We start from the raw sequence: 26,623 nt of genomic DNA on the forward strand, positions 1-26,623 counted from the left end.
CCGCTTCTGACGTCACGCCGCTGGCAATCGGGAAGCTGGCGAGATCCAGGCGACAGCCGGAGGGCAGCGGCGGGCTCGCGCGCGAGGCTTTCTAGGAACAAGGGCGCCGCAGAGGAATGTGCGGGTCAGTGCAATGGAGCCCGTTGGTGGAAAAATGGGGAGGTTGGAAGAATCAGAGCGGAGCCTGCAGCTCGTGGCTTGAAATAACTTTCCAGCACCTGCATCCCGAGGAACAGCTTCCTCCAAGCTGGTGCCTTCTCAACCTGTTGGATTTCCGTTGTCTTCATCCCCCAATTGGGGAGTTCTGCCCTAGACCTCGCAAAAACCTTTAGCGATCTGGAGATTTGGCCCTCCGGCCAGCGCGCCCTGCTTAAAAACCAAATATACAGTTACTCTTTTAGGGACGAGGTGACCCAGCGTGTGTAACAAGGTCAAGTAAAAGATTTAGCAAATGCATTTGCACAACTGGTTAAACTTGATTTGTGCCCACCAAGGCTGGTTTTTTTGTGGCAACGCCTAGCTGAGTATGGGTGATATCAGAAGCTAAACAGGGACGCCCCTGGTTAGTACTTGGATGGGGAACCATGAGGGAATCCCTGGAAGACGCCACCGGGGTCAAGCTTGACTTAAGGAGACTTGTCCCAATCCAATAATAATGTAATATTCAGTGTATTTTGGGAATCCAGAAAACGAGTTAATTCAGTAACCAAGTTAAGAGGAGTGCGTCAACATAGCTGCTAAGTCCCATGCATACTGTTGGTGCCATTATTATTGTGTGACAGAATGGGGTTAGGGCCAACTGGGAAGCAGTGTCCTAGGGATATGAGTAATTCTGTACAATTCTACTCACAAGGCAGCCCTCTTTTGAAGTCAGTGGGGCTATAACTCTTGGATGGTAGAATGGATAGTAACTGGCTGAGAGTGAAATGCTTTGTTGGAATGCTCACCCATGATAAAAAAAACCAAATTGTGCTTAATTGCTGGTATTTCAGGGGGAAAATGTCCTGCATTTCTCTGCTGTGCTTGCTTTGTACTAGGAGAGAGATCTTATTCCGAAGAGTCTTCAGAAATGTGATTCACCTGCTATAGAAGTATTTATTCTGCTTTCAGAATTCCAGCACGGAATTCTGTTCTACGTGTTAACCAGCCCTACATACTTTTCACAGCCACCATGTAAGGTAGGTTAATATTGTTATTCCAGTCCTAGATGGATGGTATGGAGGCTTACTATTGGAGATACTGCCAGTATTATGCTGGTTTCTTTAAGATCCTTTAATAGGTTTATAATAGAACAGAAGTTTGATCAGTAATCCTTTGTCCAGCTCCTAGGAGAACCCATGGGATTTACTTCTGAGTAATCATGTATGAAGAGGAACTGTTGGAAGAGTTGAGCCTTGTTACAAGTAGTCCTCATTTAGCAACTGCCTTGTTTAGCAACCATATGCAGTTACAGCGGTGATGAAAAAGTAACTTTATGACTAATCCTCACATTTAAGACCTTTGCAGGTCTGTAAAACAAAGGAAAGGCGAAGTAAGCAGAGTCGCGGTTTCACTTTGCTTAATGGCTGAGTTGCTGGTCCCAATTGTAGTTGCTAAACGAGGACTATCTGTACTTTACAACTATGCATTAGTTAAAGCAATATTCTTTATTAGAGCCATGATAAGCCCCCATGTCCAGCACTCATAAAGAGTTCCCTAGAAAATTGTCATTCTAGATGACTCTGCAGAGAGAAACACCTGCTAAATGGGGTGATTTTGTATTCAGGAGCTACTTTTTTGCAAGATACCAGGGATGGGGGAGATCAGAACTGACAGTGATTCCCCTTCTTTTCTCCACTTCACCTCAGATACCTTTTCCGGGTGTTAAAAGAGCCTTCGAGTCCCATCTGGTAAACGTCAGATACCTTTTCCGGGTGTTAAAAGAGCCTTCGAGTCCCATAATCTGGTAAATTATAAATTTTTTATTTTTTACAACAAACACAAACAAACAAGAGCGTAAAAAACATAAAAACCATCTTCCATTTTAAACCGTGTGTCAGCCAGTTACCAATCATTTGTGCCATCCTTTCATAGTCTTCACTCACCATTTATATAGAGTCTCATATTATCTATCCAACACATATTTATATATTTATCAGTTATCAATTATTATTCATTTGTTACTAGTCTATCTATAACACCAGCTTTCATTATAAGATTTGTATCATTTTTATCCATTGATTATATATATATATATATATAGTAATTTATATCAATTTGTCAAGTTTCTATTATATAATTTCCTGATCTATTACATTACTATATCTTTTCGTCCAACCATTGATAAAACAAATCCCATATCATATAAAATTGTTTGTCTTCTTGCTCTCTTATTTCAAATGTCAATTTACTCATCTCAGCACATTCCATAATTTTCTTAATAACTTCCTCCTGCATAGGTACTTTTTCATTCTTCCAATTCTTAGCAAATACAATTCTAGCCGCTGTCAAAACATTTACAATCAGATATTTCAGTTCTTTACTATATGTTTCCGGTATAATTCCCAGTAGAAATGTCTCTGGTTTAAAGCCTATATGTTGTTTGGTCATTTTTTCCAACCATGTGTGGATTTTAATCCAATATCTTTTGGCTTCTGGGCATGTCCACCATATATGGTAATATGAGCCGGGCTTCTGATGACACTTCCAACATTTATCAGACTTGTTCTTATACATTCTCGCAATCCTCGCTGGGGGTAAATGCCACCTGTAAAACATCTTATACAACATCTTATTTTCTTTATATGCAGTTGACATTGTCATTTTATAGTTTTGAGACCATAGTTTTTGCCACTTCTCTAAATCAATTCCATGTCCAAAATTTTTCCCCCATGCAATCATTGTTTCTTTGACCTGTTCTTCCTCCATTTTAAATTCTAGTAAATGTCCATAAAGTTTTTTTGATCACCTTTTCATCAGTACCCATCAAAATTTTATCTAGAACAGTCAGCTCATCATAGATACCTTCTGCTTTAAAATCTTTATTGAATCTAGATTGTATTTGCAAATATGAAAACCAATTCATTTTTATACCTTGTTCTTCCAACGCTTGCATAGTTTTAAGTTCACCCTTTTCATTCAATATCTCAGTATATCTAACTGTCTGCTCCTTTTTATATGTTATTGGATAAGAGAAGGCTTCGATAGTGGATATCCATCGTGGAACTTTTAAATAATATTGTCGTCTTGTCTTCTCCCAGTTTAAAAACAATGCCTCTCGAATATAGTGCCTTCTAAAATAGCCCTGTGTTTTCGTTCCCTTATACCATAAGAAAGCATGCCAGCCCAACAACAGGTCATGTCTCTCTAAGGTCAATAATCTATTGTTTCTTAAAGTTATCCAATCCTTTACCCACATCAAATTTGTCGCCTGATAATATAATTCCCAGTTAGGCAAGGCAAACCCACCTCTTACTCTTGCATCTTGTAATAGTTTAAGCTTTATTCTTGCTTTTTTACCTTGCCAGATGTATTTCAATACAATTTTATTTAAATCATCAAAGAACTCTTTCCCTAGACGAATTGGAATTGTCTGGAATAGATATAATATCCTAGGCAATATATTCATCTTAATAGTGGATATTCTCCCAATCATTGATAATTGTAAATTCTCCCATTTTGTCAAATCTGTTGCAATCTGTCGTTTAAGTTTAACATAATTATCCTCCTTCAATGTACTGCATCTTGGTGTAATATATATCCCTAAGTATTTAACCCTGTTTGTGACCTGTATTTCTAAAACTTCTTCCAATTCTTTCTTTCGGCTTGCTAGCATATTTTTTGTTAATATCTTTGTTTTATCTTTATTTATTTTTAAACCTGCTACTTTTCCATATTCTTCTATCTTTTCAATTAATTTAGATGCTGTTTCCAATGGGTCCTCTAGTATAAATACTAGGTCATCTGCGAAGGCTTGCAGTTTGTACTCTTCCTTTTTGATCTTCATTCCTTTTATTTCTTTTTCTTCTCTTATATTCCTATTCAACACTTCTAATGTTAAGACAAACAACAAGGGCGATAGTGGACAGCCTTGTCTTGTCCCTTTTGTTATGTCTATCTGTTCTGTTAAATCTCCGTTTATCATGATTTTTGCAGTCTGCTTATGATATATTGTTTCAATGGCTTGGGTAAATTTTTTGCCAAAGCCCATTTGTACCAATTGCAGTAACATAAATCGCCAATTCACGTTGTCAAAGGCTTTTTGTGCATCTAAAAATATCAAAGCCATTTGCTTTTCAGGATGTGCCTCATAGTATTCCAGAGTGTCCAGAATTACTCATATATTGTCTTTAATTTGTCTCTTTGGCAGAAATCTGTTTTGATCGGCATGGATAAAATTATTTAAGTATCTTTTTAGTCTTTCTGCCAATATTGAAGCAAAAATTTTATAATCTGAATTTAGTAGAGATATAGGTCTGTAATTTTTAACCTGTTGTGGGTCAGTGTCCTCCTTCGGTATAAGTGTAATATATGCTTCAGTCCATGTTTTGGGTATCCTCTTCTTTGTCATAACTTCATTCATAACTTCCAATCGTTGGAGGCTCAATATGTCCTGGAAGGTTTTGTAGAATTCCACTGGCAGCCCATCTGGACCCGGGGCTTTCCCTACATTCTGCTTTTTTAGAGCTTCTGTTAGTTCCATCATAGTTATATTCCCCTCTCACATTATTTCAATGTCTTTAGGTATCTGAGGTAATTTCGCTTTCTGTAAATATTGTCTTCTTCTTGTACATTCTCTTGGTAATACAATTTTCCATAGTAATCTTGTATAATTTTTTTCTTGTCCTCATTACCAAAGCAGATCTGTCCTTCTTCATTTATCAACTGATTAATCCTTTTTGATTCTCTCTCCTTTCTCAGTTTATAAGCTAGCCATCCACCTGGTTTATTTGCGTCTTCAAAGTAGTTCTGTTTAGCACTTCTGATTTTTTGTGCTAGTTCCTCCTTTTCCATTAATCCCATTTTATGTTTAATTAAATCCATTTTAGCTTTAATGTCTTTTTTTTGCGGGGATTTCTGTAACTCTTCTTCCGGTTTTTTATGGTCGTCCTCCAATAATTTAAAAGTCTTTTTCTGCATTATGTTTCTTTTCCTTGTATAATCTATTATTAAACCTCTTGTATAAGCCTTCATTGTATCCCAAAGATTCTGTAATGATGTATCCTCTTTTTTATTTTCATTAAAAAAGAAGGTAAGTTCTTTCTCTATTTTCTGTTTGAAATCTTTTTCTTTTAGTATCCTATTATTTAAAGTCCATCTAGATCTCTTCCGTTGTCCTTTCCAAATAACTACCATTGGGTTGTGGTCGGCCCAAGTACTTGTTTGTATTTCAATTTCTCGAATGTTAGCAAATAAGTCCGCTGACATCCATACCATATCAATTCTAGACCAAGATGCATGTCTGTTTGAATAAAAAGTATATTGTTTATTTGCCAGATTTCTTTCTCTCCATGCATCTTTCAAGTCTATTAACAAGAACTCTATTTTTGTATGGCTGTGTGCCCTGCAAGTGGTGGGGCTGGGGAGATGCATATGTTTCCTATCTGGGGTTGAGGTAGATAATTTCGCACCGTAGCTAAAGGATCTAGAAATAAACATTAGGAAGTACAAGCTGACACATCTGAGGGACTTTGCTTCTGTAGGATGGTCACCAATTGAATTTAGCCCCATGGAGGGTGAGCAGCGGTAGGCACACAAAACAGTGTTGAGATGCAGGTCAGGGGTTCTCCTTCTGGCTGTTTGCTTTCCACTCAATTTTGCTTACATTTAGCGGCTTTGAATCTGGAGGCATATTATAAGATTTCATTTCTGCTGACTAAATCTGCTCTTAATTCTAAGGCAGTTGAGTGAGGTGAAGATAGCAGAACTGTGCTAGTAATAAGTTTAGAGAGGAAAGGGAAAAAAAATTGGAAAGGTTAAAGAGGGAGAAATGTTATGATGTGACCTGGATGTTGAACAAGTAAATTGGCGTCTGGAGACTAAATTCCCTGGAGAAAGTCCTTATAGTCATTAGGAGTCACACCTATGTCAAAGGAGACTTTGTCTTTACCCATACACAAGCTTACTCACAATTGGATAGAGCAGAGATAAATATAGCCTATTACAGTCTAGATATTTTGGAGAGCAATTCCCCCAGTCAGTTGCTGTTGGCCTTGCTGGATGAAACTAGACCTGATTGCCTCCCCTTAAGTATGGGAACCAAGGCGATGTGGTAATGTATTTCACACTAAATTGACTTTCTGAATCTTTGCCAATAAAGCCTTGTATCTGAATTCTCTATCTTGGCAGGAGGACACAAAGGAAGACGTGCTTTTGTCTTGCCCCTCTTTTCTGGCAACTTCCAAAGGGGAGAGAGAAGATTTAATGACCTAGGATGAAAGTTAAGCAAACGAAGAAATACTCTGGTTATAGTAGCCAAAACACCATCTAATTACTCTTTAGAAAACAAAGCCATCTTCTTCTTTTTTTATTTCATGCAACTTTCTTGCACACGTTTAGTTTTGATTCCACATTTAAAAAAAAAATTCAACATACAGGAGAGTGAGTCTTTACCCCTTTTTGGTGCTTAGAATTATTTAACAATCGGTGAAGAAATTCACAAGGGATCCCCCCAATGGGAGAAAAACGCTTGAGATACCCCAGTCTTGGGGAAAACCTTCTGGGCAAGTCTGATCTCTCTGAACCTCAGCAAGTCTGCGCAACAGATAAGCTATATAAATGCCTGGAATGTGGGAAATGTTTCACTCACAGTAAGAACTTCAGCACTCACCAAAGAATCCACACTGGCGAAAAGCCTTACAAATGCCCTGAGTGTGGTAAAAGGTATGGTGCCAGCTCAACCCTGAGTAGACATCGGAAAATTCACATGGAAGAAAAGCCTTATAAATGCCCAGACTGTGATAAGAGTTTCAGTTACAAAGCAGATCTCATCAAGCACCACCGTGTTCATACAGGGGAGAAACCTTATGTGTGTGGCGAGTGTGGGAAAAGTTTCAGTCAAAGCTCCAATTTTGTTACGCATCAGAGAAGCCACACGGGAGAGAAACCTTATGAATGTCCTGACTGTGGGAAAAGTTTTACCGTGAGCTCGAGTCTTATTGAGCATCAGCGTGTCCACACAGCTGAAAAGCCCTTCTTGTGCCTGGAATGTGGGAAAAGTTTTAATCGCAGCTCCCATCTCAACGTGCACCAGAGGATTCACACAGGGGAAAGGCCTTTTCAGTGTCCGGATTGTGGGAAAGGCTTCACCATTCTCTCCACTCTTAGTAAACACCAGAGAATCCACACAGGAGAGAAACCTTATAAATGTCCCAAATGTGAGCGGAGTTTTCGGGTGAGCTCGATTCTGACCCAACATATTAGGACCCACACGGGAGAGAAGCCATACGTTTGCTCTGAGTGTGGGAGGAGTTTCAGTCAAAAATCGCCTCTCATTGCTCACCAGAAGCTTCACAGTCGTCAGAAAACCCGGTAGCTGAGGGCTGCACAGCTCCAGGTGAGTCAAGGACTGGATCAGACTTTGGGTGGCCACGCTACAAAAGTGGAAGGGCTGGGAGAGTTGGCCATTTTTATGGGATGAAATTGGCATCTTAACCCACTGTAGGTCTTCAGATTTCTACTTTGCCCCTTCATCTCCTGAGCCCCCAAAGCATTCAGAACAGGGGAGGGTAGAAGGATTGACCCCATTCTCTCTGGTGGAGCTCTGGGGAATCACAGAAGTGCTGGTGTGATCTGCACGTAGCCCATGGCTATACCTTTTGTCCACAACCCAGTAGCGTGCTGGCCAGAGTAATCCTTAAGAGTAAGAAGGATCAAAGGCAGCAGAACTGCTCATCCGAATCCTGCTGGGCGCTAACTGGCATGGGGGAAAGGAGAGAAAGGAAGTTGTGGTTCTTGTTCCTCCCTAACTTTGAGTTCTTTCCCTTTGATGATGACCTCCTGCTGGACCAACAGGAGACAAGTGATTGATGCTGACTCCAGCTAATCCCTCCTGTGCATCTGAGGAATGGGAAGGCTATGGGGTCCCCTTTTGTCTCCAGACATGTCAGAGCTGCAGGGGCCCCAAAGGTTTCTGCAGCGGGTGGAAAGCACTACCTGAGGTTCGATTTCCTTCTCTGAAGGTCAACACGCTTTTCCACTGTTGGAGGTTGTCAGAATTATCATTGGGCCCCTGGAATCTTCTCCCATTGAACTCCAGGACTGTAAGCTAAGAAATGGTTGAGTAGTAATTAGTAATAGTTTGGGAAATGGAAAATTGTAATCTATTCTTTTTGTCCTATATAGAAGTGTTGCTTGTCTAAAAATGGCATCCTTTTTTATTTCCAAATAAGAAGCCCATTTACAATCCAGCTGCTGTTGTCTTGACTGAGCCTTTGGGATGTTAGAAATCCAAATCTATTATGCCATAACAGCTCCATGATGACTAGGATAGGAAGTAGGACTTGGAACAATACATTGTACGTAGATTCTGATACTAATAAACATTTTTTAAAAAAGACTGTCTACCTCTGGTTGGAAATAAATCAGTGCCTTTACTGGATGATTTATCCAGCAAGATCTTCTATCCCTTTCTCCTTCTCCGTGTCTCCTTTCTTTTTGTCTCCTCCTTTCCTAATTCTCTTCCATTGGCCAACAAGAAGTCCTTGCCATACTTTATATCTCCATATAATCTGTGGGAGGAGAAAGTGTTGGATCCTACTCTAGGACTTTCCAGCTTGGTGCCTTTAGATGTTTTAGCATACAACTCCCATCACCCAAGGTTGGGGGGGTGGAGAATGGGAGTCATAATACAGTTCATTTGGAAGAGATTAGGCCAGGGAAAATTTAAATGGGTTCATAGCCCATTTCTAAGTCAAAGGGAAGCAGGTCTTTCCAATGAAGTATGTGTGAGTATATATGTACATATCTATGTACAGGTCCTTTACAAAGTCTTTGGAAATGCATTCACAGAGATGGAACATATTTTAAACAGATTTATTTATAACTGATGAGAGTATCACAGTTTTCAACAACGGTGAATCAAAATATTGTCCCAAGTATATAAATTCCTGCAAAATTTCTCAGATTCTAAAGTGGCAATCATGTTAGTCATAAAGAGAGGAACGGACGGGCACGCAATTACCCTTAAAGAGCAACAGATCTAAACTAGCGTAAGCTTCTGTGGAATACAATTCACTTTGCAGGAAAATTATGGAAAGGTATGCAGTAGAATCAAAATACTTCAGATTGCGTTCACCTTCAGCCTTTAATCTGTTGCTATGCGGGTTTACTTCCAGCTTGTCAATATGGTGGGTCTCTTTCGGCTATGCCCTGATATTCTCTGGAATGAAAGAAAGTAGTTAAACGTGTTCACACAGTTAAGCATTCATCTTACTCTGAGCTGACGACTCCTGCCAAAAAGATGTGAATCATTTCAGCCACATACTGCCATCAACTTTGCCCTTGGCGCACTAGCTGGGACTTGTCCCATATCTACCATCAGTTTGCATAACTCCAAAGCTGCTGTCTTTAGGAAATATTGTATTTAGAGCAGGCATGTTATCCCACGTGAACTAAGCATGCATGGGAACTTCTGCCTGTTACAGAAGGAAAAAAGCACTGGGATAACCACCTTTTATTAGTGGGAGTGTTAATTGAAATGCCCCAGGGTTCCTGGAAATGTGGTCTGAAGTACTGATTGTCCTGAGGTGAAAGTGGGGAGAGTCATCATCTTAAAAACATAAAGGGTGTCAAATCTGGATCAGATCCAGGTTGCAAAAACCTGGTTTACAGACATTGGAGGACTGGCATGCCTATATATTATGAGTTGGGCTGCAGGAAGAAACATGAGGGTGGCCGACCAACCCTGTATTAGATGAGGGGCTGTCATAATTAAGATAACTTCTCCAGGTGCCTAACTTCAAGTAGGATAGGAGCAACTTCTGTTTGCTATATCAGATAAAGCCACTTCATCAGGTTGGAAATTATTTTGTTAAAAGTGTGGCAACCCTGCCCTGCAGTGACGCTGTGGTGTGGGCACATCTTCCTCCTTGCCTGCCAGCAAAAGAAAACTAGCCTAAGAGCAGAGTAATATTATAGGGAGGGTTGTGGGTTGGTTGGTTGGTTGTTTTGGCGACGTTCTGCTTGGATGTTTAAAAAAAAATTCCTGGAAATTAAGTTACATCAACTGACCTTACTAACAATAGTGCAGAAATCCTTGATAGCCCCGTTTATGCAATCTAACCATGCCATGGTGAACTTAATCATGTGCCTCCAAGAACTGGCTAATTTGAAGCAGAGGTTGATGCTTACATCCTGCCTTTCCTTTTGGACATTCTTGAAAGCAGCTCCCTGGTTTTCTATACCACTTTTAGAACATCCTTTGACCAATGCCTGGTTCCATGACATTCAGGCCAAGATTCCCTCCACTCTCCAAACTATCACTTGAATTGGAATTAGGGTCAGAAAATTTAAGTCTAGAATTCTCCCCAACTTGATATCCTCCAGATGTGGTGGACAATAACCCCGTCATCCACAGCTAAACATCCACAAATCCCAAATCCTTGAAAGAATAAGCAGGAACTTACCGACGTTTCTTCCATCGGAAAATTAACACAACCATGATAATTAGTGCCACACAAACAAGGATCCCTATTACTGCAGGTACAGCTTTGTTTGAGCTTTTTTCGCCTTTGGAAAACACAGATGCAAAAGTAAAAGCAACATAATCAGACAGAAACTACCCTCCAATTCTGTTTTTTCAGCAGCTCCTTGGGAGATTTACTGAGATACCGGGGGTGGTTCGGCACTCATGTGCTTACTGGTGTTTGGATAGTTATTTTTTTAAATTGTAGTTCCTGCAGTCACAAACAATATCTGATTGTTCCTAAATTAATTACAACTTAAATGCAATGTAATTGTCTTAGAAGAGCCAGTTTGGTGTAGCGGTTAAGGCATCAGGCTAGAAACTGGGAGACTATCAGTCGTAGTCCCACCGTAGGCATGAAAGCTGGCTGGGTGGCTTTGGGCCAGCCCCTCTCTCTCAGCCCTGGAAGAAGAGAGCAAGGGCAAACCACTTCCAAAGTCTTGCCAAGAAAACTGCAGGGACTTGTCCAGGCAATTGCCAGGAGTCAGACTGACTCAAAGGCATAATAAGCACACAAAATTGTTTCAGAGTTTGAATGAAGGAGAAGTGGGGAAATTTATGGAGATGTGATTGGATAAGAGTGAGGTCAAATGATGCAAAGGAACACACTCTACAGTGCAACAGAAGAGCTGGAAGGCTGAATATCAAGACTCAGAAGAAACACCAGCTGGCCAAGGTACTAACAGCGACCCTGAGATGGCTGGAACAGCTTGGTTGTCTGTAAACTAAAGATTCTGTTGAAAATTGCAAAAGATCCATGGTACATGCAGCTGGATCAACCTCAGGGAAAGCTGAGTTGATCAAGGGCAGGAGAGGCTTTGGGGATCATCAGTGCATCTCCAAAACTCTGAGCTTTGAAGCAATCTACGCTACTAGGGAAGTCCTCTGCTGTATGACATCAATAAGGAACATGAGTAATTTAATAAAATCGACAGGGGCAGCTGATGGGGGGCGGGGGGGACAGAGCCTAGACATGGCTGCAACTGATGCATGCAAAAATGGGCTTCAATTGCAACAACTGCCTTGACTTTTTCAGTCTTCCCAGCCCCCCACGGCTACCCCTGAACTGAGTGGTACTAAACTGATGGCTTGGTCTCATGCTGGGGTTCTTCAACCTCCCCATGAATGATCCTGCAGTGCATCACTCTGGCCTTTATATGATGGGGAGCGGAGTGGGGGTGCTCAAATAGTCAAAAAGACCTGTGACTTGTCTTTGCATGTAACAATTCTTATGCACAGTCCAGGTTCATAGAATGCATGAAGGAGGCTGAAAAGGGGGTGGGGGGGTGGGAGACATGCATGTAGGAGAGAAATTAGGAGGAGAGAAATGTATTTCATTTTTATTTTCTGCTCTTCCCCTTTCCTGGTCCAAATCATCCCACCCTGCACTTGGCTTTGGGATTTTGATATTTCAATATTTCAAAAGGAGGGAAAAGATTAAATATTTCACAGCAGGGAAAAGATTAAAGGGTCATTCCCACCCAAGCACAACTCTGGTTCACGGCTTCTAAAGTGAATTCACAGAGAAAACTCAGCTGTGTGCTACCATCCCACGGAAGCCTCTCTAGTTCTTCACTAGACCAAATGTTAGATTATATTCATATTCTACAAGTTACACAGTGGGGTTGGCTCTTCACAACCCTCTTTTTCTTTTTGAAGATGAATCTGCATGTAGTGCAGGAATCCCAGAGAACAAGGCTGTGTTATACCCATCACAAGAGAAACAGGACCTGAGGAAACCTCGTTCTTTCTTGTACAAAGCTGGTCCTTATTCGTGTCACTCTAAAAATGGTTTTGACTTTCTGCCCTTGTCCAACAGAAGCAGAGCAGCTGTGTTTCTAGATCAGTGTTTCTCAACCTTGGCAGTTTGAAGATGTGTGGACGTCACCTCCCAGAATTCCCCAGCCAGCCATGCTGAGTTGAGAAACTCTGTTCTAGATAACAGAATTCTGGACAATTTTTGGATAACTGCCAAGAGTCATTTATTGTACTGGGATAGAACTGAAATAAATAAATAGGACTTTGCACTCAAAAGGTTGAACCTTTATGACCTGGTCAATATGTATTAACTTGCTTCAACTCCAAATGCCAAGGACATCATGATTTATTTATTTATTTATTTATTTATTTATTTATCAGATTTATATAGCTGCCCATCTCACAAATGTGACTCTGGGCGATGTACAATGAACCACCAGTTAAAACCATCAAAGCAACAGTTAAAACAAAAACAGTGTGAGGTCTGATAGCTTAGACCTCACCCAAACTGATTTTGTGATGTGCTGAACAAATCCACACATCCTTTTATACAACCATGGGGTGCAACTGTATGGAGAGGTATAGCTCAAACTTTGTATTGGTCCTTGCAGACTTTAACAGCCAAAAAACTCCAGCTGGCAAGCCATTGCCTTCTGAAATAATCCAATGACTGTAAAAGATATTGCAGCAACAGTTTAATTGCTTAGGACACAAACACCCAGTAGTATTAACAGTGAGTATCTGATTTTTATTTCTATGTGTAACTTCACTTGCTACAACATTTTTTTTCTTTTTTCTTTTTGGTGCCTTCAAGTCAGTCTTGCCTCCTCATGAATACATGAACTAGTCCCTGCAGTTTTCTTGGCAAGGTTTTTCAGAAGTGGTTTACCCTTGCCTCCTCCTGAGAGGGAGGGATTGGCTCAACGTAATTTTGCGCCTAAGGTGGGTCTAGAACTCATAGTCTCCAAGTTTCTAGCCTGGTGCCTTAACCACTACACCAAATTGGCTCCAAGACACCCAGTTTAATCTGTGTGCATGCATTGAAAGGAACTAAGCACCAGGTTGTTGTTTTTTTAAGATAAATCATGTTAATGAGTAAAGACTCAAGACTTGATATTCCTTTTTTACACCTGCAGGTAAACCTTTGCATGCCTAATACCCCTCCATAACAGATACCACATCGAAGTACTTACCCCAGGGGATGATAATAGCGCTCTTTCCCAGGGCGCTGTGTTGTATTTTACAAGCATAATTGTGAGTGTCCCTTGACTTAATAATCAGAGAACGCCGGATCTGGTACGTGACATCATGGTTAGGTAAGATGCCAGTAGACTCGGCTGAAACCTCTGTCCCATCCTGCAGCCAGGATACATTGATCTGCCGTGGGTGGAAGCCAGTGACTCGGCAGACCAGCAACTGTGAGTCAGGGACTGAAGACTTCTCAGTAAAAACCATACCGTCCGGCGGCACTGAGGAACAGGAGAGTCCAGCAGACTAAGTTGCAACCCCTTCTTTTAATTTCATTTGATCAGTGAAATAAAAACCAATACACCAGAGATGGCACATAAAAAAGATATAGTACAGATTTTAAACTAAACTAAACTTAAAGGGTGTGTGTGAAGAAAAAAAGAAAAAAAAGATCCACGTGATATTAGTACAACATTAATGGGATCATTCAACTATAACTGTAGAAACTTACTGCTCCATCCTCTCGTTTTTGGAACATATTTGGATTTAAGACATTTAAAAACACATCTCCTGAATCCATTCTTCAACATCAGGGGTGCAGCTGTCTTTCCATCTATGGAAAATATGTGTCTTTGCTGAGGCCCTGGCTTGGCAGAGTCGTCCATAAAATGTCAAAATTCCACATTTGAGGAGTATAATGCATCTTTAACTACAGCACCTTTTTTCCGCAGGACTATATTAACATATTTTTATAGACCTGGAAATTGTGCCACATTGACCTCTAGGCCCACCCTACAGTCAAAAAGCCCCCCTGAAGCTGGCATGTCCACATTTGCAGGTCATAAGCAGCCCTTGTTCTGTAGAGGGTGATGCCTTTTCAGTGACACTGCAAATCTATATTGCGAAAAGTCCAGCTGTCCATAAAATCCAGCCATCTCCAACCTGATGCTCCCCAGGTGTGTTGGAGATACAACTCTAAGGAATTGAAGCCAGCCAGACTGACAAATCTGGAGGGTACCGGCTGCAGACGACCACACCAGACGGAGCAGGCAAGGCAACAAAATCCAATTAGAGGGGTCTGAGAATCCAAGGACCCCCTGTGCAAATGCAACCCGTGCTCCACCCAGTGAAGCAGATCACTATTCAAGGTGGTGTGAGGGAAAAGCAGCAAGCAGGAAGAGGGTGATTATTAGCCCTTTCCTCCTGGTCTTACTGAAGATCAATAGGAGACAGGGCATTACTACCCTGGAATAGCTGATAACACTCTCAGGAGGCCATGGAAACTAATAGAGGACATCCAGAACAAACATCCTAGGGAAGTTGGACAAGACTTTACTAAGAGGGCAGAGATGACCCAAGGTGTTCTAAGTACCACTGCAGTCATGTGGCATTGTTGCTGAAGCTTTATGAAATAATTAAGAGTTACACATTGTAATGCTGACCTTACACCCGTTTGCTGGCATTCCCATACCAACTGAAAGATCTTGGTGACAGAGAATAGCATAGGGACTGACCGTCTTCTCTGTTTGACAGAAGTAGGCAATTTGTTGCCTTCAGATTTTTTTAATATTAACTCCCACAATCTCTTGCTGCCTGGGGTTGGTGGGAACTGAAGTCCAAGGTTTGTATCTTGGCTTCTACTTAAAATAATGTGTATGTCTGATGCTAAGGAATAGATTCCAGATATGCATCTGTTCTCAACTTTTGAATATGCTCTATAGTCTCAAAATAAGAAGATGGAGCAATGTATATGGCCTAGATTTAGTAAGTGTAACTACTGCATTAATTTAATGCAGATGTCTCATAACCATTCAATCCATGATAGGGATCACATAACCATTCAATCCATGATAGGGATCTTACATTTCCTTTCTATTTTTTTCCCTTTTATGTTCAGTTTATTTTAATCACCATCACACACACACAGACACTTTCTTACTCTATTATCACGGATGTATTACTCTTTCATGGTTGGTTATATTTCAGTAATAAAAGCATGGAACACCCAGTTTCATTCCTGAAGGAAGGAATCTCAGTTGCAATTCATATCCTGAAAGCCCTCCAAAATTTTCATTGCCCTTTTTTAAAGCCAATGTCAAAGTAGAGCTGTTCTGAGTCTCTTTCTCACACTTTTGACTTTCCCAGGGCTGAGCAGCCATTTCACCTCTCCCACTTCCTTCTCAAGGCCAGAGCATAGTTCCTCTATGGCTGCAGAAACTCTCCATGGGCCCCAAGAATCCTGTGTCATTTTTAAAGAATCCAACCTATACAGTTCCCTCATTTCAGCATTCAGGTGGGCTACAACCTGCATTTATTGGCCATCAGCACCTCCTCTACTTTGTGTTAGCCTGAAGTTTCATAATCCAGAAGACACTGCACACATCACTCCCCGCCTGTAATAATATGTGGGAGTGAGCCTGGTAGAAGCTGCTGAGGGAGTGGTCAGATAAGAGATAGCAGAGTCTGCAGTGGCCAGATAGTGGGTGAGGCTAAGCAAGAGGCTTAGAAGAGACTCTCTCTAGTTTCTCAGGGTGTAAAGGAGATGGGAGGAAATTTATACTTTCAGACCTGCAAGATTCTGTTAATGTAGCCTTACAATGAAGTGGAATTAGCTAATCTGGTCGTTTTCCTGTCTGGTCTACTTGGGAAGGCTGACTCCTCCACAACCTGCTGTAGGCTACATTAGTCCATTTCTTCCTACCTTGCCTACTGCAGGTCTCACTACAGACACATTTAACATCAACAGTCAACACTGCATTTTCCATGGTGGGGCCCATGTAATGTGAAACCAACTGCCATTGTAGCTGAGATGGGCCCATGCCTTATTACAATTTAGGGGCGATTTCAAATGATACCTTTTCATTTGAGCCTTTTAGACTTTACATCTTTTATGGATTTTATCACTAGATTAGCTGATTATATTTTTGGAAGCCACCCAGAACCAGTAGGATTAAGTCATATACATCTTTGCCACTAATTAAGAATATAAATAAATGGAGCAAAAAGGGAAAATTTGGCATCTATTTCCTTGATGGAAGAACATAATTCTGCAGGGGAGTAGGGAGACAACCTAGGCCTGGGCATTGTTTCCTTACATTTTCCAAACAGACTGGGGCTTCTGGAAGTTTTCTCCCCCACTCATTTAGGTAATGCAATTAAGCTGAACAGGGAGATTCAGGACCACGAAAAGAACATTTCTTCAGACAGTGCAGAGTTAAACTATCTACAGGATGTAGGTAATCAACTTGGATAAATGTTGGTATTACTATGCAAATTGATAAGGATATAAATTGCTATTAATCACATTGTCACATGCTACCCCCAAGACCAGAAGTAGCATATCAGTTGCCAGAATTCATCTGTTACTCCTTCAGTAGACTTTCAGAAACATCTGTTTAGACATGATGAAACTGAAATCTACATAAATTCCAAAACTATCGAATTCTCATTTCACCATGAGTTGGTTTTTTTGGGCTGGGGGGAGGTATGGGGAGGTGGGGGAGGATAGTGTATTTTTAAACTTTAATTTTTTTCTCAACAACATACTTTTGTAAGTTCATCAGTTTGCAGTTTTTCTAAAAATAAAATATTTTTGGTATAGAAGAAGTTTGTTATCCTTTCTCCTTTAAGAAATGAAAGTCAGGCAGATAAGACTGCCACCTTTTATTCTGGAGCCTGAAATGGGTATGGAATATTCAGCCCATTTTCTGGTGAAGATTTGCCAGCTTGGAGATGCAACAGGAAGAAGAGCTGCTCTGGTGGAACTCTGGTCACTCTACATCTGATAAAATCTGGCAGGGTGAGTTGCTCTGATTGAGATGTGGGGAGTACAGTAGTTGATCTCAGTTAGGTTAGGGTTTGCATGAAAAGAGTGGTGTAGAGAGTGAGAAGGATTTCTGTCTAATTAATGAAATCTGTCCAGGTAAGGAGTGTACCTATGAGCAGGGATACCTGCCACTTGGGAAGATTGATAAGGGGCAGGTTGGCATAGCAAGAGAGGAGACTGTTGGTGTTGGGTTTGTGTTGGATGAACTGGAGGGGCTGTATGTGAACCCAGGAGCAAGGGCTGGAGTTGTTGGAAGAAAGAGAATTGGAGAGGGGTTCCCCAGAGGAAGGAGGAGTGTGAGACTGGGGAATCAGCAAGGAGATCTTCCTAGTGGACTGGCTGGGGAGAGGGTGGAAGCTGCACTTTTCCAAGGTGCAGACAGATCCGGTGTTAGTATGGGAAAACGTGACCAAGGTGCTGGCTTTCCAAGGGGGTCAGACAACAGTGACTTTCTCATCTCATCCTGGCCCTCCCCAGTGTGGAAAAGGCTCAGAACAAGAAGCCCAGGGTGAAAGTACAGTATGGACAGTTGCCTAAAGAAATGAACATAACAAAGCAGGGATTAAGTTTAGGAATTGTCTGTATAAGGCAATGTTTCTCAACCTTGGCAGCTTAAAGATGGGTGGACTTCAACTCCCAGAATTGGGAGGAATTCTGGGGAATTCTGGGAGTTGAAGTCCACCCATCTTCAAGCTGCCAAGTTTGAGAAATGCTGGTATAAGGTAAGGGAGAAAGTGATTGAAGAAACTGAACGAACCTCTGTATGTAATATTTGTTTAAGCTAAGGACGCTGAATATTAGAAATCCACACAAATTGTTTACTTAATTGCCTTGTAACAATGAACAGCACCTTAGTTTGGAGACAAGGGGTGGGTGGGTGGGTGAGAGAGAGAGAGAGAGAGAGAGAGAGAGAGAGAAATTCCTGTTCCTTTCCTACCTGCTGGCATATGTTGGCAGCAGTTGGTGGGATTTGGAGCAGATCCAGGCACAAGTAGTTTATTATCGTTTGTTTGACTTGGTTCAATTTTGGTACCACCTGACTCCAATTCCAAAATGGCCTGCAGCAAAAGGAGGAATTTGGATCTAGAACTCCAAAGTCTGTTCAAGGCATTAATTTAGCTTTAGAAATCGACCTTGATACTTGGCCATACACACTGGCATCCATCTAGCAAGTAGGGAAGCAAGAACTCCTGCAGTGATAGGAGCATCAAATAAAGGAGGCATAAAAGAGACACCCTTTGACTCCAGGTAAAAATATTTTCTCCAGTAGTAATGTATGGCTGTGAGAGCTGGACCATAAAGAAGGCTGAGCACCGAAGAATTGATGCCTTTGAACTGTGATGCTGGAGAAGACTCTTGAGAGTCCCCTGGACTGCTAGGAGGTCAAACCAGTCCATCTTAAAGGAAATCAACCCTGATTGCTCATTGGAAGGACTGATAATGAAGCTCAAGCTCAGATACTTTGGTCAACTAATGCGAAGAGAGGAGTCTTTGGCAAAGACCCTGATGCTGGGAAAGATTGAAGGCAAAAGGAGAAGAGGACGGCAGAGGATGAGATGGTTAGATAGCATCACTGAAACAATGAGCATGAAACTGAGCAAACTCAGGGAGGCAGTGAAGGACAGGAAGGCCTGGCACGATATGGTTCATGGGGTCATGAAGAGTTGGACACGACTTAATGACTGAACAACAACAAAAAAAATATTTTCAGCTAATGTTGCAGCAAGGAGGAAACAGATGCTGGAAAGAGGCTAAGTGATGCACTGGGTTATTTCCCTCTGTTTATGATCACCCTAACACCGGAAGGAAACCCCATGGGGCAGGGGGCAAAATATGTAGCCTGGGGGCTCCATGCATTCTGCCAGCATCCCTATTCTTCCCCACCCCTCGGAAAGTTGCAGATCAAGAAGTGTCAAGCTGTATCTTGCCACCTGATTCGCCAGCCCACCATCCTCCAGTCCAAAAACAAAAGATCTCCCACTAGGAAGGGCATCTAGGAGGGAGGATCAACATCTGAAAGTTGGTGGGAACAGCATTGGGATCCAAGCCCTGCTCTTTTGTATCACACACATGTACAAAAATGCAGGGCTTCAACTGGGATACTGCACCTGCCATCCTATTTATTTTGATTCCCCCTGAATAGAGAGTAAAGGAGGTGATCTTGATGGAAATATTCAAAAACTATTTCATAAGCAAAGAGAGCTGGAACCTCCTTTAAGTCCTGGGAAGCAAGATCATATTCTGAAGCAGCTCAGGTAGGCTCCTCCCTGACCCACTGGGATATAAGAGGAAAGGGAGATAAAGTACAATCAGGCTTGTAAGATTCTGTTATTATAGCTTATCTTAATAAAGTATCATTCTAGTCTTCCTGGGGAGTTCATTGTCTGGTTTGGTTTGGTCTGGTCTGATCTACCAAAGAGGGGCTGACACCCTGCGGATGCCCCCACCACTGTGGGTGTGCCTATAAAAAATACAAAATCCAGGCTTCACCTTGTCTGTCCACTGTTGCCTTGCCTGCCTGAAGAAAGTTGTGGAGAGCCTCAATGCACTTCGTCGTCAGCAGGTTATGAAGTGTAGTGGTTGTGCCATTGTCTTGGTTGAGGAAATCCTGAATATAAAGACCTGTCTTATCTTTCTTTAGGGCGAACCACATGCTCTTATCGGCTTGGTAGGTAACCACAGCTTCTCCATTTAGGGCAGCATCATAGAAAGCCCTTGTCAACCCAATGGAATCAGTTTCGCAGAAAAGCAAGGACTGGACAACGATAGGATCTGGAGGTTGAAATATGGAAGGAAGCAGAGTTATGAGGCTTTCCCTACAAGTTTCTAGCCTTTCTTACAGGACAGCACCACTAGTCTCAATCTACATCCAGAATGGCCTTTTGGGAACTGACATTCCACCATATCTATCATCTACCTGTCTATCATCTGTCTACCTACCTACTTACCTAGGAGTTGACATCCCTATTATCTATCTAGGAGTTGACATCCCTACTGTATTTATCTGCCTATCTAGGAGTTGATATCTATCTATCTATCTATCTATCTATCTATCTATCTATCTATCTATGAATGAATGAATGAATGAATGAATGAATGAATGAATGAATGAATGAATCTTGGAGTTGATGTCCCATCATACCTACCTACCTACCTACCTTTCTTTCTTTTTCTTTCTCTTTCTTTCTTTCTCTTTCTTTCTTTCTCTTTCTTTCTTTTCTCTTTCTTTCTCTTTCTTTCTTTCTTTCTTTTTCTTTCTTTCTTTCTCTTTTCTTTCTTTCTTTCTTTCTCTCTTTCTCTCTTTCTTTCTTTCTTCTTTCTCTCTCTTTCTTTCTATCCCTCCCTCCCTCCCTCCATCCCTCCCACACTGGAAGGCAGTAAGTTGGGTGAGCATGGCAACAAAACATAAGCAAGCTATAAACTTGCTTCGAAAATTTTTAGGGAGGAAGTTTTTTAAAAATAATTCTACGGACTTCACTGAAGTACTGAAAGAAAAGTTAAATCATTTATGCTAGTTGAGATGCATTTTTAGCACTCTAAGGGCTAATTCTTGAACTGATTTTCATTCACTTGCTTCTACCATTATATTGTACATTGCAAGTTGCTCAGGGAACAATCTAGAGTAGATGAACACTAATACATGTCTTAGCATGATCTATTCCCATAGCCTTTCCTCACCAGATACCAAAGGGAGTGCCTGTACTCACAGCTCCCGTTTAAAGTATGAGTGATGTTGATGACTGTTTGTTGAAAACCCGCAAAGTAGGTTCTGAAGACAGACTCCATAATGGCCCAGAAGAAGGCCGGGAAGACACTTTGGGACCAAGGCTGGAGGAACTTGATCTTCCCTGTGTGCGAGTCCAGCGAATGTGTCTCCACATCTCCCAGCATGGCGAGGCCCTGGATGTCAGCTGATTTATTATTGGGAAACACTGCAGTCTGAAGCAGACGGAAAGTGTAAAGTGCTTCTGGGAGAGGAAAGGGGGAGGCTGTGGGAGATAAAGGAGATGTGAAACTGTAAAGTCTTTGCTGCTCTGCTTTTAGCCTCAACCAGACCAAAACAATAAAACAGAGTGCCCATGTGCACCATAGGAATTGTAGGCCAGAGGGCAGTTTCTCACACATGACAAGCCCCTTCCCCAGGTGCTCTTTCCTCTGTTCAGCTATTAAAACAACTGGAACCTGGTTCTCCTTTTGTGCATCCAAAAATATATCGAAATTCCAATAGAAACTCCGAGTCTCCAGTAGCATAATGTCCGATTCCACAGGAAAGCAAATGCTGCAACTGTATTGTAATCTCACTTCCCATTTTCAGTATTTAAAAAAACAAAAACTCTGCATTGCAAAGTTAGAGCAATATCAGGAGAGAACTAAGCAAAACGAAAAAAATTGTTTACAATTTTTTAAAACCAGAGGTCAATGTCTCTTACACTTTTTTCTCGCAGAACCCCTTCCTGCTTTTAAAAATTATATAGGACCCCAAAACAGCTTTTCTTTATGTGGGTTATATTTATTGATATTTATTTATTTAATAGACTTGTCCACACCCATCTCCCCACAATGGGGGACTCTGGGCAGCTTACAACAAACTAAAATCAGAAATACATGATTAAAAGTTATAAAAAACCACACTTAGAGATAAAAAGGCTAAAAAATCCAAGAGGCCAATAGAGGCCACACCAGGCTGCTAAAGGGCCAGCCAACCCCATTTATGACATCCTCCCTCCCCGCCCCAGGCCAGATGGCAGAGCCAATGTATTATAAATTAAAATTGACACATTTGCTGCCGCTTCTCACGATTGTTTAATGAGATTTTAATATTGTAGCTTTTCAACACAGGCTGGCAAATAATTTTGATTTCGCAGACCCCTGAGAAGGTCGTGGGGGACCCCCCAGGGAATTGCAGACCACACTTTAAGAAGCACTGCTGTACTGAAGAGGTATTAGAGCTAAGCCCCTCCTTTTACTCAGAGAAATGCGATGATAAAATCTCATCCTTTGATATTTTTGGTCACCTGCTTTTTCAGTCAGCCCATGTTCATCACTCCATGAACCCCAGATGAAAAACATCTTCATATGAGCTAATTTTGCACTTCTGCATCAACCTCCTGCTTCTTCTCTTTGTGTCATTTTTCTGAGAAGCAAGATAGTTTCCCCAAGACCCCTTGCTTGACATTTGCCCCCTGCCCAGAAATAAAATTGCCCAGCCTGTCACTAAGCAGATTTATTATCCTGAGCCTCCTCAATGGGCTAAGGTGCTCCTGGATGAGGAGCAAAATATAACTTCAACTCTGGTTAGGATTTTTCAGCTAGATACCTTTCTGATGTGTTGGATTTGGGATGAATAAATCTGCCAGTTTCACTTTTCATTAAAAAAAAAAAAAATCCAGTTTTTTCCCCATCCCATTAAAAAAGACATCTGTGAATTTTGCCAATGTTAATAAATAAATTAAAAAACCCTTCACCAAATGACCAGCCTATTTTCACATGCTCACCTATTCCCTACATTTTTCTGGTTCCTGTTCTGCAAATAACTACTTTGCATGGGATATGAACTTTCCAAAATTCCAAGTGGGTTTGAGCAAATAGTTATCTAAAAGAGCAGACTGAAAAAACTTGTTATTCCTATTTTACGTAAAAAAGGTACAGGTAGTCCTCATTTGGTGACTGCCTAGTACAGTGACCTGTCACAGTTACAACTTTATGACCAATCCTTACATTTACAACCTTCACAGATCTGTAAAGCAAAGGAAAGCTGAAGTAAGGTAATCCTCAACTTACGACCATTCATTTAGTGACTGTTTAAAGTTACAACAGTGCTGAAAAAAGTGACTTACGACTGTTCCTCATACAACTGTCACAGCATCTACATGGTCACGTGATCAAAATTCAGGTGCTTGGCAACCAGCATATATTTATGATGGTTGCAGCATCCCAGGGTCACATGATCACCATTTGAGACCTTCACTTAGTCACTTGGATTGAGCTGGGCAGCTATAGAAATTGCATGCATGCATGCATAAATAAAAGATGAAGCAGGCAGATAAGCAGAGAGGACAAAAAGCCAGGAATCTTGTCTAAAATATACTTTTGAGGAGGTAGATAAGAAACTTCCCCCCAATCCCATCAACAGCTACCAGACTTGTAAATTTACAAGGCAAGAGGAGCTGCCAGTCTTGTGAATCAACAAAGCAAGGACTTTGGGGGATAAAAGGGGTTCCTGAAGCCCACCCACACCTGGAGTCATCTTTGAATCTACACTTGGCAGCTTCCATCCCTCTAGCTCAGTGATAGCAAACCTGTGACAACATTTTGGGTGATACTCCAGCATTCACCAACACCCAACAACTATTCTCCCTGTTTGAGTTACCAGAGAAACTGAGTTTATTTGTGTTTCATTTTTGTAATTATTTGACATTTCTTTATATATATTCTTTACTGTAAATCACCCAGAGTGGCTCCTAGGGAGATGACAAATATGAAATATAAAACAAACAAACAATACATAGCACCACACGTGATTGGACGGTATTCTTTTTAAATAAATATGTAAAGACTTGTTTCTCTTTTGTTCATGGGTGGGGGTGGGGGTGACACACCAGCAGAGTCAAGTTAGGCATTTTCTGAATTTTTGACGTGCCAAACCCAAAAGGTTCACCATCACTGCTCTAGCTAGTACTTGGCAGCCTAGCTGAGAAGGACATGGGTCTGGATGAATGTTGGGTGCACATGTGAGAAAGAACAAATGAACACTGTAACCAGTAAAGTTTTGCTATTACTTAAATTCACTGGGTCTCCGTGTGTTCCAAAGAACCTGTTGTGCTCAGTGTTCAGTTGAAAGTGATTTGTGTGTGTCCTTAATTATTTCCTGCCTGTTGCCCAGGGCCGTGTGTCTTGTCTGTTCCAGCCACACCTATCTGGAAAACCCAGATAGAAAGCAAGGGGGGCTGACAAGATCCATGTGCCTCAACAGGCTGTGAGTGTGCGAGTGAGTGACCATAAGCCAAACCTGGGAGTGCCTATAACAGAAGCCCCAACCCCTTTTAATGGGTGTCACATGCACATTACACACATACAGTAAAGAGATGGGGCTTCCATTATGTGCTCACAGCTGCCATCTTGATGTTTTTGACAACCACCTTATTCATCCCCCATAGCAAAGTAATATCCAACTGCAGCCCCATTTTACAGTTCTCTGTAGTGGGGATCATGAAGCCAGTAAAATTTATTTATTTTTTATTTATCTATCAAATTTGTCACCAGCCATCAAGTCAATAAAATCAGTTCTACACTCTGGATTTTAGATTTGGAAGGTTCCCTTTTCTCCGCTTGCTAGACTGGCCTTAAACAGTGCAGGGTTTTCAAATGGTGGGATTGAAAACTGGAACCCCAGTGGTCTGTGAGAACTTGATGCAGTTCCAGGAGAAACTTTAGGAAAAAAAGTTCACTCAAATACAGCCAATTTTCTGTCACTGGAGCTTTGCCTCTTAATCAAGGATTCTGGACTTTTTTTTTTTTTTTTTTAAGCTAACAGATTCTATAGCCTGAAAAAGTTTGAAAACGCCTAACTAGTACTCTGTCTAAATTTGCTTTCTGATAAGTACTGCAATGTCTGCATTTCATCCATAACAAGTCAGACTTGAAATTAAAGGTGTTTGTATAAGAAGGGAGGGGGGAAGATTCAGGGGAGAGGAGGGGTCAATCATTAACCTCCACTTTGATTTTTTATGAGATGATTATAGCTAAAATAACTGGCTTAATCTCTGAACGATTCTTCTTCCCCTTCATACTCTGCTTTTTTATTGTTTTTATTTCTTAATTTACAGGATTTATAGGTTGCTCCAAGTCACAGACACTGAGTGGCAGACAGCTCCCCAAATCTAGAATCAGGGTTGAAGTAAATACATAATAATGATTAAAACCAAGAAACCAATAAAGCTGTCATACAAAGTGAGTGTGAGCCATTCCAAAAATACATTAAAACCTCTTAATCTCTCCCCAAGAGTTGATGAAATAGCTAAGTCCTCACAACCTTTCCGAAGATCAGGAGCGAGGGGTCCATCCGAATAGAACATTTTCACTGATAAACAGTATTCAGAGCCGTTCTTTCTGGTCCCAGTAAAGATTCTGCGCACGCTTCCATTAAGGAGAAAAGTGACTCACCCGCTTGAGCTCCGCAGCCGCAGGGCGAGCAAAGAAAGCACACCAGCGGCAGCAGCCAAATCCGGGGAGAAGCCACCGACGGCATTTTCACGTTCGTCCTGGGAGCTGTCCGGCGTAGCGCTTACTTCTCACGGCCCACCCTCCGATGCTGTCAGCCCTTGTGTACGAAACCAGGCGGAGGCGTGGAAAAGTTCTCTTTATACGCCGATCACTTCGCACGCCTCACTTTCTTAGTGCAACGACGTCCCCTGACCGTGCAGTAAAGGTCCCAAGGAGTGCACGAGGTCGCCTAGCTGCAGACACAGCAAATCAGTAATTCCACGTGAAAATCGATGTGGCTGCTTTGTTTTTCTCCCGAGACGGAGAAAAGTCCAAGGTGACGGCTGAGAACAATGCGCGGATCTTCAATCCGGGCTCGCTCCTTGGGCTCTGGAAGTCGCGCGTGGGCCGAAGCCGCTGGAGGGCGGCAGGCACCTCCTTCCTTCTCACTCCCGGCTCCGGCCCCTCTTGTTCCGGCGGAGTGCGGGCGAAAGGCCTTGAACGAGGTTTCCTAGTGCCGGACCCGAGTGAACACTGTTAAACTTCGCTCTGTCCAAACTCAGTTTTCGGACTTAAATGGAAGAATAACTGTTTGGGCTGTTTCTGGGAACACTTAAGGGCTGAGCAAGGGAAAAGACAAAAAGAAGTGCAACGGCCAGCCCCGTTGCTGCTTTTTTTATTCCTGATCGCGAAACACAAGATCAGGGTGGCTGCTTGTTGGGAAGACTGCCGCTGCCATATATGGTCCTCTAGAGTCCTTGGGGGGTTCTCTGAGCTCGGCTGTTTTCTTGCAAACGCTTCGTTACCCGGCTAGGTGACATCTTCAGTGCTAGAATGGGATGGGGTTTGGTCTCCGTTTATATACAGTGCCCTGGCCTGCCAGTGTTGGCGGGGGTGGGGTTTTGCTTTGTTTAATTTTTCCCCCTCTGGTAGTTCCTTGATTAGGGTATTGTTGGAATATCCATTCCATTCTAGCACTGAAGATG

The 26,623-nt window shown here is 41.7% G+C and overlaps 2 protein-coding genes across 4 annotated transcripts; one reads left to right on the forward strand and one right to left on the reverse strand.

The window, feature by feature from the left end:
• LOC112541414 (uncharacterized) lies at nt 1-8,537 on the forward strand. 3 transcript variants are annotated; one of them, XM_088134596.1, is made up of 5 exons: nt 1-124; nt 1,038-1,178; nt 1,848-1,945; nt 6,328-7,534; nt 7,993-8,537. In XM_088134596.1, the coding sequence occupies exon 4, from the start codon at nt 6,653-6,655 to the stop codon at nt 7,511-7,513; it is 861 nt and encodes a 286-aa protein (XP_087990722.1). In that variant the 5' UTR covers nt 1-124; nt 1,038-1,178; nt 1,848-1,945; nt 6,328-6,652; the 3' UTR covers nt 7,514-7,534; nt 7,993-8,537. The 3 variants fall into 3 exon arrangements, with proteins under 3 accessions (XP_087990722.1, XP_087990720.1, XP_087990721.1); XM_088134594.1 differs by having other exon boundaries at nt 2-124; nt 6,328-8,537; XM_088134595.1 differs by lacking the exon at nt 1-124 and having other exon boundaries at nt 139-1,178; nt 6,328-8,537.
• LOC103054990 (antigen-presenting glycoprotein CD1d-like) lies at nt 7,310-26,261 on the reverse strand. Its single transcript, XM_007436960.4, has 7 exons — nt 25,599-26,261; nt 21,143-21,424; nt 19,926-20,207; nt 13,615-13,890; nt 10,605-10,707; nt 9,275-9,358; nt 7,310-8,245 (listed from the first exon to the last, which is right to left on the reverse strand). The coding sequence occupies exons 1-6, from the start codon at nt 25,681-25,683 to the stop codon at nt 9,319-9,321; spliced, it is 1,068 nt and encodes a 355-aa protein (XP_007437022.1). The 5' UTR covers nt 25,684-26,261; the 3' UTR covers nt 7,310-8,245; nt 9,275-9,318.
• Nucleotides 26,262-26,623: the final 362 nt, after the last annotated feature.

This window comes from Python bivittatus, unplaced genomic scaffold (genome assembly GCF_059951505.1).
Source record: "Python bivittatus isolate LINGU-HERP-01145 unplaced genomic scaffold, Pbiv_v1 ctg000080_np1212, whole genome shotgun sequence".
In the NCBI taxonomy this organism is placed as follows: domain Eukaryota; kingdom Metazoa; phylum Chordata; class Lepidosauria; order Squamata; family Pythonidae; genus Python; species Python bivittatus.

Excerpts from the sequence above, each read along its gene's own strand:
- LOC112541414 (XM_088134596.1), top strand. The coding sequence starts at position 6,653 with ATGGGAGAAAAACGCTTGAGATACCCCAGTCTTGGGGAAAACCTTCTG.
- LOC103054990 (XM_007436960.4), bottom strand. The coding sequence starts at position 25,683 with ATGCCGTCGGTGGCTTCTCCCCGGATTTGGCTGCTGCCGCTGGTGTGC. Across the intron at positions 21,425-25,598 it reads CGGCTGCGGAGCTCAAGCGG|CCTCCCCCTTTCCTCTCCCA; the intron begins GTGAGTCACTTT and ends TATCTCCCACAG. Across the intron at positions 20,208-21,142 it reads TCATACTTTAAACGGGAGCT|ATCCTATCGTTGTCCAGTCC; the intron begins GTGAGTACAGGC and ends TTCAACCTCCAG.